Source organism: Falco cherrug, chromosome 3, assembly GCF_023634085.1.
Source record: "Falco cherrug isolate bFalChe1 chromosome 3, bFalChe1.pri, whole genome shotgun sequence".
NCBI classification, from domain to species: Eukaryota; Metazoa; Chordata; class Aves; order Falconiformes; family Falconidae; genus Falco; species Falco cherrug.
Genome location: NC_073699.1, coordinates 98,581,030 through 98,597,930, shown reverse-complemented (window position 1 = coordinate 98,597,930; position 16,901 = coordinate 98,581,030). Strand labels below are relative to the sequence as shown.

The 16,901-nt window shown below is 43.2% G+C and overlaps 1 protein-coding gene across 3 annotated transcripts in view; it reads left to right on the top strand.

Moving 5' to 3' along the window:
* The window catches only part of JARID2 (jumonji and AT-rich interaction domain containing 2), a 100,236-nt gene that overhangs the window by 46,412 nt on the left and 36,923 nt on the right, over positions 1–16,901 (top strand). For all 3 annotated transcript variants that reach the window (XM_027799163.2, XM_055704455.1, XM_055704454.1), the window contains 2 exons: positions 3,100–3,276; positions 12,500–12,732. In XM_027799163.2, the coding sequence (XP_027654964.1) occupies positions 3,123–3,276; positions 12,500–12,732 (387 nt within the window). In that variant the 5' untranslated portion in view covers positions 3,100–3,122. The remainder of the gene's footprint in view (positions 1–3,099; positions 3,277–12,499; positions 12,733–16,901) is intronic.

The following is a 16,901-nucleotide window of genomic DNA, read 5'->3' as shown; positions in this document are numbered from 1 at the left end:
GATTTATGCACTGAGATTACAACAGTTGAATACCAAGAGTTAGGTGAAGTTTCTGTCTGCTGTCGCACTTGGGTTGGACCCTCCTTCCTTTCTAAGCAGAAGGACACAGTATTGTATTTTATTCTGTGCATACAAAAAAAGAAAAGAAAAGTAAGATTGCTGTTGTAATAACATTTGCGTCGCAGATGATCATTTTTTTTGGTGGTTGCTGTTGAAAGCAGCTGACAAAAAGGCTCAGGGATATGGAACTCTAGGGAAGATGAGGCTTAGAGAATAGACGCTCTATCTGGTCTCCTATTGTAGTGTCTCAGAAGGATAAAATTTCTGACTGTTTCTATTATAATAGAGAGATTTCAGTCTGTGTTTGAATCTAATTTTGAGGGTTCCTAACAGTAAGTTTCTTTTACTGCTATCATTTGTCAATGCGTTAATGCTGTGATGGTGCCAGACTTTGGATCCTGATTAGAACTGTTGCACAATACAGTCTTGCAGAGCTAATAACTTCTGAATCCATACCACAGACTTGGGTATCTAGATGTAAAAAAAATATCTTATTTTTCAGGCAGCACTGTTGTAGACTAACTGTTTTGGAATCTTCTAGTTAGTTGCTGTCGAGACTTAAAACTCCCCTCCAAGCAGAAGAATTAATGTGCCTCTCAGCACCTCTTACCTACTATGGTTGATTGCTTAGAGTGTGCCAAAAAGTTCTGGGCTTGCATAAAAATGCAAAGGTTTTTGTTTCTATAAGTTGCTACAGCTCTCATGCCGTGAAATGTGTCAGCAGTCTTAATTTGATCATTAGTCTATATAAATGTGAAAGTTGTGGCATGCAAAAGGCGCTCCCCCTAGGATAACCATATGTCCATACATTTACGTCTAAGCTGGATGGATTAAGTATGTTATTTCAGGGGGCAGAATCGCCATGCCCTAGGTGCAGTTTTCCCTGGCTGTCCCAAGCCTACCACCGATGCACAGCACGGGGTGCGGTGGGGTTTCTCTCTGCTTCTCCCCAAGGCAGCCGTAGTCCCCAAGGGGCCATTAAAGAGACCAAGAGCAAAGGTCTTTACAGGTGGGAGCTGAGCCCCACACGGCAGCTTGCTTGCTCCCCCCTAGCGGGATGGAGGAGAGAATTGGAAGTAAGAAAATTAAGAAAACTCATGGGATAAAAACTCATGAGGTAAAGAAAAACAGTTTAATATGTAATGCAAAAGCTTTGAGCGCAAGGAAAGCAGAATAAGGAATCCATTCACTACTTCCCACTGGCAGACAGGCATTCAGCCATCTCCAGGAAAGCAGGGCTTCATCGCGCCTGACAGTACTGTAACTCCAAAAGTCCCTTCCTTTCTCCTCCTTTCTCCAGCTTTTATTGCTGAGCACGGTGCCGTGTGGTCTGGGACACCCCTTTGGTCCGTGGGGGTCAGCTGTCCTGGCTACATCCCCTCCCAACCTCTGCCCCCCCCCCCCCCCCCCCCCGCCTGCTCGCTGGTGGGGCAGTGTGAGAAACAAGGTGTGTGTGGGGCAAGCCTTGACGCTGTGCAAGCACTGCTCAGCAGTAACTAACACATCCCTGTGTTACCACTGCTGGTTTGGTCACAAACCCAAAACATAGCCCTCTACAAACTACTATGAACAAACATCCCAACCCAAACCAGTACGCAAAGGAAAGGTTGGTTCATTGCAGGAACAGCCTATCCCTGGTTTTGTGCCCTATTTAGCTATCCGTTCATTTAGAATTTAATTTTTGTAGTTAGAGTGTTTTGTACAAACCACATGGGAGCAGAGAATACACAACCCACAAACAACCTTTCGTTAGTTGTTGGCAATGGCAACACCAACAGCTCAAAACCAACCAAACCAGGGAATTGCTGTTCTGAGGAGCTAGAAGCCAGAAGTGTTTCCTAAGGAAGCATCAGCCAAATAGCCACTACCTTGTGTTGCTGGTCTGTAGCCCAGCTCTTTGTCCTTTGTTTTCTTTAGCTACAGGGAAAGTATTGAAGTGATGAGCCCCCGTTCTGCACTTCTATTGACTTTCTATTTTTCCCTTTCTTCACCCAGAAAAACCTTTCTGAGAAAAGTAGAGGGCTCCTAGGGCACCTGTCCCTCCAGGGGATAGACAGAAGACTCATTTTGAAGTATAGGCTAATATCAGGCATAAAGGAAAGTGGCCATTAGTTGTCAGCAGTATTTGTACATCTAAAAATAGTTATTTAGGTTGCTACAGTCACGTCATGTGTCCTGATGCAGTGCAAGGAAACCTGTACACTGTTGCTTGACGCACATAAAAGAAATGTTGTGCAAGAGTCACATTTAAATTCCAGTCCTATATTGTTGTTAAGCTTGTGAATCCTCACTTCTCTCTCACTTAATTGCATGGTGTGCCCTACCCGTGTGCAAACAAGGCAGGTTAGGGGGAGCATCATGAGAAGTAAACAAGAGATGAGAAGCAACATCCTTAAGAGGAGCACATGGGGAGTCAGGACTCCTTTACTCTTTTCTGTCCTTTGCCAGGGACCTCCTAGGCAAATTTAAACATCCCGATGTCTCGTTTTTTCTCTTTGTTTAAAACTGAACCAGAATACTGAAAAACATCATGTACAATATTGTTGAGGTCTGCAAAGCATTGTGAAGTTTAAATACTAGTATTTTAGTACAATAATAACCTAAAAATATTGCTGGGGTGCAGGTTGATTTGTAAATTCTCTTTTTTTTCTTCTGTTTGGCGAAAGCTGTAAGCTTCTAGTTTGTGCATTAAGACTTCCGTAAGGCACTTAGGCACGCATTTGAAATTAAGCACGTGCATTAGTTTTTTTCTGAATACACAAAGCTATTCATTAGGGCTTGTAGCAAGACTGATTGTCTAAAGTATGAATAGAATGTGCTTGGGGCACGGGGAAACTCTGCTTTTCAAGCACATATGTATCCTGTTGGTAAAAATTAATAAATAAACCCCCTCCAGTTAGTCATGCACTAGTGTGACCTTCCATCTCCGAGTCCCCCTCTTCCTTGCTATGCATAACACTAAAGTAGGTTATGATCAGTATGGTTAGTGCAGTAAGTGAATGTAACGATGCTAATGAGCCATTTTTTTATAATGATCAGGTTCTCCAGCCCTGCCCAGCAACATGGTATATTTTGGAAGCTCTCAGGATGATGAGGATGAAGAAGAGGAGGAGGAGGAGACAGAGGACGCAAAAACAGCCACAAACAATGCTTCATCATCATGCCAGTCAACCCCCAGGAAAGGAAAAACACATAAACATGTACCAAATGGGCAAGGTAGGTCCTAAGTAGTGATGTTCTCCTGTACTGCCTAGTAAAGAATCTGTGAGCTGAATGTGCTTAATTCTTGTCCGTCCTTCTGGATCTGAGGGAAAAAGGATACAGGCCATAATGGGAAAATGGATCAAGATGTAGTGTTAGCATCTTCTGTTTTAACCTGTTTCTCCTGACAATCTGAAGTCCGTCTGTGGCAGAACTGTAACTGCAGGGCTGGAATTATACACACATAAATATGTATAGGCACACAGAGTCACTCTCTCTCTGGCATTCTTGAGACTTGCTTAAATCTAGAATGATTTTATTTTATCAAAGTTAAATATGAGCATTCATAAGTTATCAAAATGCGTGACAGGGGCAACACTTAATTTCTCACATGCAATATTGATACCACAATTGCAGTAGGTTAAGATAACTGCATTCATGTTGTTGATTGAAGGATTTTCTGGAAGAAGCTTTTCCAAGTCAGTTATTTCTTTGCAAATCAACACAAGCTGCATTCATTACACAGTATTTCTGTCATGAAGTCCTTATGCCATGTCTTGATGAATGGATCCATATATATTGCAACGTCATCTAGTGTAGAATGGAAGACCTAAAAGCCACACTGAAAATTTTCTGAGGCTGCTATAATGCTCCACTGTCGAAGTCCTGTGTGATCTGATTCTCTCTCCAGCAAGAGCTCTTGTATCCTAACAACTTTCTGCCTTCTCTGCCTGACAGAATTTCAAAATGGAGCCTGTGCTCTCGGTTCCCTTCTTTAGTTTACCTTCCTTCTGGTGACTGCCATTCAGCTCTCCTCCTCTTAGTAGAAGGACTGAGAGGAAGGTCCCTCTACAGCACACTTTTTGAGTTTTAACCTCTGCCTGCTTTTTTTTCCTCTCCTTTTGTGCTACTCTGCTCTGAAGAAGAGATTAGTAGATCCCAATTACTTCATTGTGCTAGTCCTCATCTCTGCTTTTCAAAAGGGAGTTTTCTATAAAGAACACCCTTGTTACACATACCAAAATTATTTTTCATGACTACATCTGAATCTGGTTTTTATTGCCCACCAAAGCTCAAAAATTCTCTTTTTGTGAACCGTTTGTGGAGAAGTACAAGGGGACGTTAGGCCTAATAGCATTTCAGCTGTCAGCTATGAGCAAGAGTTTTAATCCTATAAAAGCCGTGGATCAAAACTTGGCACTTTAGATTGATTTCTAAATAAAACCCCCCAAATAACAGGCACAAAACTCTACATATGGAAAATGAGAGTGCGTGTAACAGAGCTGCTGCCTTAGTGTTTTAAATGTGATATATCATTACAAAAGGATCTGATCGTGTTCCTTGAGAATGTCCCAGATGGCAGCCACTTTGAAATTAGCTCAAAACCAGAGACACCTGAAATCTTAATTGGGGGTAAGTAAAGGCAAACTTAATGAGCCATCTAATGGCTTCATAATCTTTATCAATATAGATCAGAGTGAACATAAATGAAGCTGCTGCTTTAATAGATCTGCAAGAGACCTTTATAAAATACATAGGAGACAATGTGAGATGTTTTGACAAAGGTGATGAAACAGGAATTCCCAGAGAACGCAGCTGCTGCTTCTTAGTCATTGTCATTTTTTTTCTCTCTCCCCCCCCCCCCCCTTTTTTTTTTTTTTTAATTAAAATTTCCTTACCCAGGGGTATTCCCATTTTTCAGTGTCTGTTATTTTGGTTGACAGCCAATTGTATTTTTGTTTCCTGTGAATAAAGTAGGTTCTGGTTCATGTGTGTCTGTTTTAAATGAGACCACACACAAAGGCAGACCAGGGACGGGCGCAGCAAATGAACTTAATCTAGCGTGAGAGTCTATTTTTAATGAATTAAAGTCTTTTGTTTTTAATATACAATGTGTAGTCAAGCACTTTGGACCTGAAAATGCTAAGCATTTGCTATGACATAGAACAACAAAGGTTCAGAGCTTGATTAATGTCATTAGACAGTGTCAGATGATTGCTTTGTATTAAATGGGGCCAGAACAACTTTCCTGGGCAAAGTCATTTGTCAATATCCTCTTCTGACGCCATTATTGGACATTATTAGGGTTGCGCACCAAACTATTTATTATAACCTGGCCTGTTGAGCCACCTTTTGGACAGCTAACTCAATGGAGAATGCCTGAGTATGAATAAGAAGCATGTATAACACGTGGCATAGCTTGCTGCATGAATTGAAGTAATTAGCTCAACTGACTTGTTGCCTTCCAACCTTCCCGCTTACATAGATATATTTAAAGCATCGGATTGTTACCTGTGCCTTTGCATCCTCATTTCTTAGGACTTCTGATCACATATACAGCTGTTAGAGAGCAAAGTAAAATGTTTGGCAGGAGAAGTGTTTTTTCCCCACATTCATGGGACTGTGGAAAAGGGATATTTAGCAAGTCTTTCCAGGGAGGTACCGAGTCTAAATTGCATCTCCCCGCTGCTGGGAGGAAATTCCAAGTTGTAGGTAAGAGGGTAGGTTTAGGTCTCTGTTTCTTTAAAAGTAATTCTTTGAATTCCTCACAACTAAGTAAGTCCTACTTTGATTTCATTCTGTGGCACAATGGAAGGTTTTCTCTGCAGGCTCTTGAAGGAAATGTTTGCAGGTGCCAAGTGTTTTGTTAGGCAGGCTGGGATCAGAACCTGGAAGATGCAGTTAGGGAGTTGTTGGGTTATCGGTCCCATCAGGAGAGCAAAAGAGGATAGGCGTTCCTCGACATGAAAGGGCTTGTGGACTGGAAAAGGGCCTCGGGAGGAGCCTCGGAGGGGTGTGCACGGATACAGTTGCGTAGACGACTTTGAAATTGCACGCAGGAGGCTACGGTTCCTCTAATAATGGTTGGCTAATTTCCTTCAGAAGGATGGTTGCAGAATTAGGTATTTCTCACGCCAGCCCAGCAGTTCAAAGGTGGAGAGGAGTGCGCATCTGGGCCAGCATACCTGGCAGTGTCATGTTGGTCTTCAGATGCCTGAGACGGACAATTAAGTTCTGATTGATATTTAGGAAAGCAGAGTTAGCCATTATTATTTGTAACCAGACTTCTTCGTGAAGGAGAGTCTTGTTCCCTTAGCTGAAGCAAACCGGCTCTCGCGTGTCAGAAAACCCAGTGGGTCAGAAATGGTTACTGGCCTGTGCTGTGTTTTGTTACCGTGGTCAGCTAAAACTGTTGTGCATGCCTTCTGGCTGAAATGAGCAGGGGAGAAATTTGTATAGATGCCTTTCTTCTTGGGACTCAAATTTCAAAACAAATCTGGCAGTAGTGCATAGTAAGCAGGCATTGCTGGAAGAAATACTATCCTCTGCATTAGTGCTGTCTTCCTTGCTTACCAGAAATACAGAAGAGTGTTTCGCTTCTCAATTTGCAATGGATAATTTAGCAGAGTAATTTCCTTACATGTGTAATAACAAAGATGATGCAGGAAAAGATCGTAGACAGAGGGTTTTTTTCTTATTTCAGGATACAGTTCAGTACAGTGTTTGTATATCTTAGACTTAAATGGCATATCTTTTACATACCTTACTGTTTGAGTGTGTTGAGAAAATTCTAATTTGTGGTTGCAATTCTTTATTTAGTTTTGGTTTTAACTAAATGTGATATTTGTGAGTGGGTACATAAGACAGAGTCTTAGGCTCATGCATCTTTTTTAGTGAAATTAATCCTGAAGAGGTAAACATTTAGAAGAAAAATATTTTTTGCATCCAGCTAAAATACAGAATGAGAAAATTTCAGGCAGAGTGCTACAATAGTTAATGGGTAGGCAATTATTTTGATGATTTACAGCCTTTTGTTGAAATACCATGGAACCAGTAATTGTTGCAATAAACATTTTTGCACATTTAATTTTTCTGCAAAAATATGTAACATGAAAATTACCCGTTTTGCAGCAATTTACATATTTAAATATGCAAATAAGGCACAACACATTTGGCGATTTGCGGATTTTCAGTAGCTGGATGTATGACCTGTGGAGAAGAATGGGGGAGCTGGAAGTTGCTCGAAAAAATTGAATTGTTATCCTGGTGAGAGACTCGTGATAACAGATAGACACTTCTTGTATGGACTTGCTGCTTAGCCAGTGACCCTTTTGATGTTGTTTGTGCCATAATGTTTAGGTGAGAGTAATAAATTTGTGCTAAGGCGAGACACTTGGTATTGAATTTTTGCAAACAGTGGTGTGGTGTCACATACCAATAATGCTCCTCTCAGTGGCCCAATGTATTCCTGTGCACGTAGGGTTTTGACCTGTGTTATTGATAGTGTCAAAAAGAAATTCGTTGTTATCTGCCATGGTCATCCTGTGTGACTTCTGTTAGCATGCAGCGATGGAAATTTTGTTGCGGAGTTGTCCACTGACAAATTGCGTAGTGTTGCGTTAGGGCTGGAGAAGTGTGGGAGCAGTGGTACCACGCATCTTCAGAGGTTGTCGTGGTGTCTGTTTCTCCTGAAGTACACCTTTGCCACTGACCCTGAGTAGGTAGATCGTGTTGGGGGGCTCCAGAAGACAACTTCTGTCTCTGGAAATGGTTTATAGAAGGCTGAACAGACCCAGCACTTAAGGAAAACAATCGGCAATATTAAAATACTTTGTTTTATGGAAGTGGATCATTGTTTTAGTTCCTTTGAGAGGGGAAAAGAATTATTGCCTGGGTCCTTTAAGGCAGTTTGAGAGCCACATAAATGTTTTCACAGTGACTTAAAACTGAATTAAAGCCAGAGCAAGAATGTTTTTGTACAGTAATGGATATTTAATGCCAGAAAGTTGATTAATATTACATCTCTTCCCAAACATGGTCTATGTAACAACATGAGGTTTGCATTGGAATAGCTGGCTTGGGTTCACAGCATTGGCAAAGCTCCCTTTTCTCCTTCTAAAAACAAAGCTTCTCCCTTTCACTCTTATCTTCCCTCTTTGTTTTGGATAGTTTTATGAATGCACAATCAGTTGCTTTACATGATACGAGCTCTGCAACACGCAGCATATGTGTACATACTGATGTGAAGAGCCGTCTTCGATTAACAGTTGGACTTGATGATACTAAAGGTCCTTGATAACCTAAACGATTCTATGATTCTGTGTATGGTCCATGCCTTCATCTTGCAGACGCTGGCATAAAGCAAAAGGGTTCGTACACCAGTACTGTGCTCTCCCTGCAACAGACTCCCCTGTTACCTCACATATAAAGCATATCTGGTGCAGAAATAATCTCCAGGAGGGCTTGGGAGAGAAAGCTTTGCCCATGGAGTCAGCACTTGGCTCAACCCAGCCTAGTAATTCTGCTGCTTACACAGTGAAAGCCTGATTGTTGTACATACTATAAATTGGCTTCTGAATGGCTGGCTGGCTGTATCCTATAAAATACTTGCATGCAAATTAATCTGTAGGAATACTTCAGAAAATGGCTGAAAACACAATAAATGTTGGTCGCTCACTGCAATGTCAATTCCTGTAGTAAATGCTTAGTTAATTGGTAGTAATTGAGTCCATCTGTGGCTTTACTTGGTCAAAAATTTTTTTAGCTATTAGTATAGCTGCACCTAGCACACACAGAGTTGGCACAGTTTGCGTGGGTTTGTGTAGGGATTCTTTATTACAGTTCCAAATGAGATACCCAAAGTCCCTGGCTGGGATGTTGGGTGAATATTGGTGCCCAGGGTCCAGTTCCCTTGTTGCAGGGAGCACTGTGATGCATCTGTGGGGATCACACCTGCCATAAGGTTTTGCTCTGCTGCCATAAATTATATCAGTGGTTTAAAAACCTCCAGTGCTTGCAAGTTTTGAATATAGTGCTTCAGTTCCTTTGCATTTGATCATCACTGCTAACCAGAAGACCCACAAGTATTTCACCCTGGGACTCTTACTGTTTCAGCTTAATGATAATAATAATTGCTTTGGAGGACACAGCATTTTTTGAGCAGAAGCATTCAGATAGGTATGGATAAAAGGATATCAGTTTACTTCATTTGAAGTGTCTGATAATTTATTGGCACTTTTAATTATTTGTTAGTAGTGCTCTTACCTTTAACTAAAAGCTGTTCTGAAAATACAGAGCTGTTAAGGTAGCGTAAAATAATAATAATTTGGGACTGCAAAAGATTTCTTCCTGTAATAATGTGATTTTCACTATTTGTGGGTTGAACTTTTTTCCTGACTTTCTGGTTTTTAAATGAAATTATTGCTTTAGAGATGAAACCTTTGTTGACTACTCTTTCATGAGGAAAAAAACCCTGGGAGCAGAACTTTGGATATTGCGCGTGTCAGAGTTATCTCTAGGATAGGAGATTGTAGCTGGGGCGCACCTGTATCTGGGCATAGTAAAGCATAAGGTACACCTTTTTTGCTTTTCTGAATGCCTCAGAAATATTGAAGAGCTGGCAGACACAAAGGAGAATGCAGTTTACTGCACAGGAAAACACAAAAGAATCAGCAGTCATTATATTGTTGGGGTTTTAGGGGTTTTGTTATTTTCCATCCTCAGAAGTGGGTGTTTCAGTCTTAGTTGCTCTTCAACAATGAGATTTCTTTGGGGAGTTTTTTGGTCTTTTTTTGGCCATTTCTTTTTTTTACTGAACTGTCTTACTAGGTCTTAGGGCCAGAGTTTAATCCTGTGTTGTACCAAATAACTTATTCATTGTCTCAATAAATTCTACATTTTTACTCAGGTGGGAGCAAAATCATAGTCCGGGGGATTTCCATGCCCCCAGCCCCCCTGTAAATGCTTAGCTTGTGATAATGTTTTGTAATTAATCAAGTTAATGTTTTGATACTTGTTCACATAATATGTTTGTGAATTATGCAGAACTTATTACTGCAGAAAGGTTTTTATACCTATTTAGCTGGATATAAAAATATTCTAGGTGTTGGAAGAAACAGACACTGATTTTTATAGAAACTGATACCATCTACTAGAGACAGCTTGACTAGGACTGTTTTGCATCTGCATCTCTCCCTTTTTATTGTTTTCAGGCTTTAAGCTTTTTAAGCTTTTCCTGTGAGACTGAAGATTTTTTCTCTCCCATTTCTCTCTTCCTCCTTTCAAGAATCTTACAAATTAAGACAAAAGATAATTACTCAGAGGGTAAAACTGGCAGGGTTCCCACGACACTTAAAATTAATGAGCTGTTGCATATAAAATATACCTTGTCTCATGTTCGCTGGGGTTTGGTGGTGGTGGCGTTTTTTTTTGGTGAACCATTAAAGTGCACAATTTGGCTTTTTGGCTGTGTTTTCTGTTTTAGTAATTTTCAGTTTATAAGGCGGCAACTGAATACAGAAAACTCATCTCTCTGACAATGTTTCCATATGAGCAGATCAGTATATGCAATTTGTTCCCCCCGAAGGAAAATATCCCTTGCAGTGATGAAATACATATCAATGAAGCTGCCATTGGTTGTTTGTGCTATGTCTTATTAAAAATAAATAGTCGTTCTTTGTGTGTCTATAGCGCCTTCCACCTGATGTGAGAACTCCTTACAGAGGAGGATAAATGTATTGTCATGAACTCCCTGAGAGGGGTTGGCAATTATTATCGGTTCCATCACTGGAAATGAGACACGGGGGTTATGCGACTTTCACTGAAATCACGGAAAAATCCTTGGCGGGCTGGGGCAGCGCCAGTTGCTCCTGAGCGCGGGAGTGACGGAGCCACGGGGGAATTAGCAGTGACTTCGCTGCCGACAGCTTTTCTCTCGTTCTTACTCAATTTATGCAAGAGGGAAGAGAGGAGGAAGAGCAATTGTGATTTTTTTTAAAATTGTTTTTACATAATCTGCTTCAACACTTAGGACCTACTGAATATGAGAAGTGACCTGAATAACAAATCTGTCAATAGCGTGCTGGAGTTTTGGCTTTTAGAGGTGTGGTGGGAAGGTAGATGGCTGGTTGGGGAGGTTTGAAGGTAGGTGTCTACTCCAGAGCGGTTTAGATGCCCCTTTTCTGTCCAGCAGGACTGTTGGTTGTTTATTATTACTACTATTACTGCTGCTACTAGTGTGATACTACAGGACATCTATAGAGACAACTAAGCTTCACAATTTAGATAAAAAGGTATGTACATCATGTTTAGTGAGAAAAGAAGGCTTTCATTTCACAAGAAACCAGTAATTTAATTCATCTAGTTAATATTCCCAAACAGATGTTGTGTGTTGTGTGTAGTAAATAGTTTTTAGATACATGTGCTATGAAGTATTGATGGATTTTCTTATTTACGTCCTTTCCTAAACCCTGGCCAAAAAGGCAGGGGTAAAACCCAAGAGCAGATGAGCAGAGAAGGCAGGAGGGCACTTGGTGTTGTGGGTGTTGGATCACAAGCCCTGGGAACCTCTGCCAAGTGCTTCACTGAAAAGGGGGCAGCACTGACATAAATTCACATTTATGATTAACAAACAAATAGAGAAATGTGATGTGTGTGTGTTTGTTTTTAACCTCAGCTTTTCGTGTTCCCTGACAACAAAAGAACAGTGACAGTTCTTCAGTTCAGCAGAGGCACAGGAACAGAACTTGCTGAGATAGACTTGTATATGCTTGCATAATACTGTACAAAAAATGTGGTTTCTGTTCTGTGCTTTCTTACCCCTTCACTTCGGCAGAAGGCTAGGGTGCTCACTGTAGGTCCCAGCATTACTGCATATGACATATTCCAAAATTATTTTAGTATTTTCCTTTCTTCGCAGAAGTACCTTTTTCTATTTGCATCTCGTCTGCTACAGGCAAACTGCTGTCGGTTTGGTTCAGCAGTTTGGATACTGATGAAAACAAAACATGCTTTTTCATGGAACATTTCCTTTCTTTTGCTTTAATGTAAAAATAAATCCCTTTTCTGTTTAGGTTATGTTTAGAATTCCCTTGCTGCAACAGCAAAAAATTAATTAAAACTGTCATAAACAAAAATCAAACTGATAAGTCTAAATTTAGGTCAATCAAAACAGTAATATACCTTGTATGTTTAAATTTGGATATTGAAGATAATGTGTGTTAACAAGCAAAGGAAATACTTTAGTAAATCTGTTCATGTAAAGAAATATGCAAAATAGCGCTTCTATTTCTGTATTGATTTTACTTTAGATGTAAGAAGACACTCACTGAATACCCAACACTGACAGCAGAGAAAGTTTGGGTTGTTTTGAATTAAGAGGTTGGTCTAGTATGATTTTTTTTTCTTTTTTTTTTTTTTTTTTTTTTTTCCTTAATAGTCTGGTTTTCTCTCTTCTCAGTTTTCAATGGGTCCAGCAAATCATCGAAGGAGAAAGAACCTGCTCAGAAACACAAAAGCAAAGAGGCCACACCAGGGAAGGAGAGGAACAGCGAACATAAGGCTGAGAGCCGAAAAGACCAGGCTGCTGCTAATCACCATCCTACTGCAAACACTGGCTCCTCTACGAAAGGGCTCACTGCTAACAGCAACCACCACACTCTTCATAGATCGGCTCAGGACTTAAGGAAACAGGTAAGGAATTGTACTTAACTGTGGACACATGGGAAACGCAGACTTTTAAGGTGCCAGCTCCATTTTTCACTGCCTGGCATAGACTGAACGTGGCAGTCCTCTAAAGCAGAGACTTGAAAGTCTCCTTGAAAGAAAACAGCAGAGAGTTAATTTTCAGTGAAAGAGAGAGAAAGAGAAAAAGAAGGAATAAAGACAACTGATGCATACAGGAAGTCAGTATGATAAAGCATGCTTTACAACCCTGTTTTTATGTTACCCAGCATACACATATGAAAGAGTGAAGTTCACATCGCTATTTATTAAAACTTTCTGACGGGCACTCTTGTTGGCCTCTCAGCTGACGGTGCAAGGTGGGCAGCACATGGAAGAATGAACAAATTTTGTGTATGGCTGGTGTGCCCAGGTTGTCTTAGAGGCTCACTGGCACTGTAGAGAAGCTGACATTACATTCAGGTGAGCAACACAAAGCTCAGAGGCCTGCTCAGCGCTGGGGCCAGGCCTGGTTAATGTCTCCATCAATGACCTGGACGAGGGGATCGAGCGCTCCCTCAGTAAGCTGGAGGCGACACCAAGCTGGGGGGAGTGTTGATGGGCTGGGGGGCAGGAGGCTCTGCAGGGGGGTCTGGGCAGGCTGGGCCGATGGGCCGAGGCCACTTGTAGGAGGTTCAACACGGCTCCGTGCCGGGTCCCACACCCGGGTGACACCCACCCCCCGCAGCGCTGCGGGCTGGGGGCAGGGGGCTGGGAACTGCCCGGCGGGGAAGGGCCGGGGGGGGGCCGGTCAGCAGGCGGCTGGGCATGAGCCCCCAGCGTGCCCAGGTGGCCAAGGGGGCCAGCAGCACCCTGGCTGGTGTCAGCAATAGTGTGGCCAGCAGGACCCGGGCAGTGACCGTCCCCTGTGCTGGGCACTGGTGAGGCCGCACCTTGAGCCCTGGGCTCAGCTCTGGCCCCTCACTGCAGGGGGGCACTGAGGGGCTGGAGCGTGACCAGAGCGGGGCAGGGGCTGGGGCAGGGGCTGGGGGGGGAGGCTGGGGGAACCGGGGGCTTCAGCCTGGAGAGGAGGGAGCTCGGGGGGGACCATACAGCTCTCCTCAAGGAGCAGAGGGAGTCAGTCCCTTCTCATAGGTAAGTGACAGGGCAAGAGGAAACTGCCTCAAGCTGTGCCAGGGGAGGTTTAGATCAGATATTAGGAAAAATTCCTTCACCAAAAGGGCTGTCAAGCTCTGGAGCAGTCTGGCCACGGAGGTGGTGGAGTCACCATCCCTGGAGGTGTTTAAAACCCACGTAGATGCAGTGATTAGGGACAGGGTTTAGTGGTGGCCTTGGCAGTGCTACGTTAACAGTTGGACTTGACTACGTTAAAGGTCTTTTCCAACCTAAATGATTCTATATTTCTATAATTCTATGATTTTCAATTGTGCAATGCAAAATGGAGAGAAATTCTAAAGCAATGCAGGTATGAGCAACAGTCACACCACATAGACTCATCACGGTACAGTCCTCAAGCTTCAGAAAGTAAGGGGGCTGTAAGGTGAGCTGATCATCTTTTTCTGTTTATTTTTTAAAAATGAGTAGGCATTTGAATTTTCTTCTGAAACCCATAGTAACATAAGTACTTTCTTACCAAGTTAAATGTGGTTGTAATGAATTAAAGGTGGATTGTGCGTGTTGTCTGACAGAAAGACTTTGCTTGTACAAAACCTTACACTTACCAGTTATGTGACATTGCTAAATTTTCAGACCTTGTCCCGAGTTTTTGACTTTTTCATTATTATCCAAAAGGAGAGTTGTTTTCTGAGGGTGTGAGTCGTACATTCCTCCTTCTTCCAGTATGTTTTTGCTCCTTGTTCATGTGCATTTACATGGTTTATTTATGTGTGTGGTTTTTATTTTGGTCAGCCTTACAGAAAATAAAGGCAAAACACGAGACATTACTGGAGATTTTCTTTTTTCCTCTCTTTCTTTCCTCTTCTGGTGTGCCCTTGCACTTGTCATGCATTCCCTCTCTTTCTTCCTCCCTTGCTGTCTTCGCAAATCCCCTACATCAAAGGGGCTGTGGGCAAAGGAACTGCAGTTCAATGGGGCCCTCTCTTGGCCTGAGATGGTAATTTAGCTCTGCAAAACTATCAGTGCGGAAGTATTTTTATGAATGAATTCGAGATCAGTTGCAGAACTTGAATTTGTTTGGGACCAAAACTGTCGTTCGTATTGCTAATGTTGCTGTTATTACTGGGGTTGTTATATAAGACGTTGCTTGTTGGCTTTGTTTTGTGTATGTATGTGTCTGGAGGCTGTATTCCACGTGCTATGGAGAGGTGTGTGTCCAGATCAAATCCAACACATTGCTGCAGGACTATGTGCTCGTCTCATTTGCTTTTTAAAAGACAAAAAAAAATTAATATGTACTGTACCATCTTTACTTCAAGGCAACTGTTCAGTGAAGTGGGGAAAAGAGTGGTCTGAAAAAAAATACATGTTAGCAAAACTGACAAGATAGCTGAAAAGCAAAAATAAGGCCATTGGTATCCCTAGTTTCACCTTTAGCTCAAGACTTTGAGTCTGTAAGGCTGATGTCAGTCACTTTGTTACTACAAGGTGATCTGCTTAGTGGGTGAGGGAAAGGCTGTGGGTGCTGCCTACGTAGACTTTAGTAAAGCCTTTGACACCATTTCCCACTGCGTTGTCCTGGAGAAACTGGCTGCTGGTGGCTTGGACGGGCGTACTCTGCGCTGGGTGAAAACTGGCTGGGTGAATGCAGTGACATCCAGGTGGTGGCCGGTCACAAGCGGCGTTCCCCAGGCTCAGCGCTGGGGCCAGGCCTGGTTAACGTCTCCATCAGTGACCTGGACGAGGGGATCGAGCGCTCCCTCAGTAAGCTGGAGGCGACACCAAGCTGGGGGGAGTGTTGATGGGCTGGGGGGCAGGAGGCTCTGCAGGGGGGTCTGGGCAGGCTGGGCCGATGGGCCGAGGCCACTTGTAGGAGGTTCAACACGGCTCCGTGCCGGGTCCCACACCCGGGTGACACCCACCCCCCGCAGCGCTGCGGGCTGGGGGCAGGGGGCTGGGAACTGCCCGGCGGGGAAGGGCCGGGGGGGGCCGGTCAGCAGGCGGCTGGGCATGAGCCCCCAGCATGCCCAGGTGGCCAAGGGGGCCAGCAGCACCCTGGCTGGTGTCAGCAATAGTGTGGCCAGCAGGACCCGGGCAGTGACCGTCCCCTGTGCTGGGCACTGGTGAGGCCGCACCTTGAGCCCTGGGCTCAGCTCTGGCCCCTCACTGCAGGGGGGCACTGAGGGGCTGGAGCGTGACCAGAGCGGGGCAGGGGCTGGGGCAGGGGCAGGGCAACTGGGGGTGTTCAGCCTGGATAAAATGGGAAACAGCTTCAAAAGTTGTGCCAGGGGAGTTTTAGGCTGGACTTTAGGAAAAATTCCTTCAGTGAAGGGGTTGACAAGCATTGGTACAGGCAGCCCAGGGAAGTGGTTGAGTCACATCCCTGGAGGTATTTAAAAGATGTGCAGGTGTGGTGCTTAGGGGCAGGGTTTAGTGGTGGATTGGCAGTGTTGGGTTAATGGGTGGACTAGATGATCTTACAGGCCTTTTCCAATTTAAATGATTCTGTTTGAATTTAATTTACTTCCTCCTTATGTGCTCAGTGTAAGCAATGCCTCGGGATGGAGCTGTGTCATAGACCCCCATTTGGTGAACCTGCGCACCTGGCAGTGTGGCCAATTTTTTAGGCTGACTCTGTGTGTTTGGTTGGTTTAGGGGGAGACATATCAACAGTAGAAAGGTAGGAACATGCCTACCACAATTTCTTGTTTCTTTTCGTTCCAATCATCTCATGTGTCCTCAGAAACAAGTACAGACCAAGAACATGTAGGTGATGACTGACCAGCCAGATTTTCACGTTTGTCAGTGTGAAATCCTGAGTCCACCTGTTGCTTTGATGGTGGGCTATGACCACCTTATTTGTTGTACTTGTTTCCAGCTGGAAGACATTTGTTGCAGCCTATTCCCATTTGAAGTGTGGTCTGTTCTTGTCTATATAGCACTGCTGCATCTTAAACATTATGCTGTCCTCTATGAAAACACTCAAGATACTTGTGGGTATCCGGGGAGGGAAGAGGGAGAAGCATTTGAAAACCATCGAGTTGTGTCTGCTCTAGAAAGAT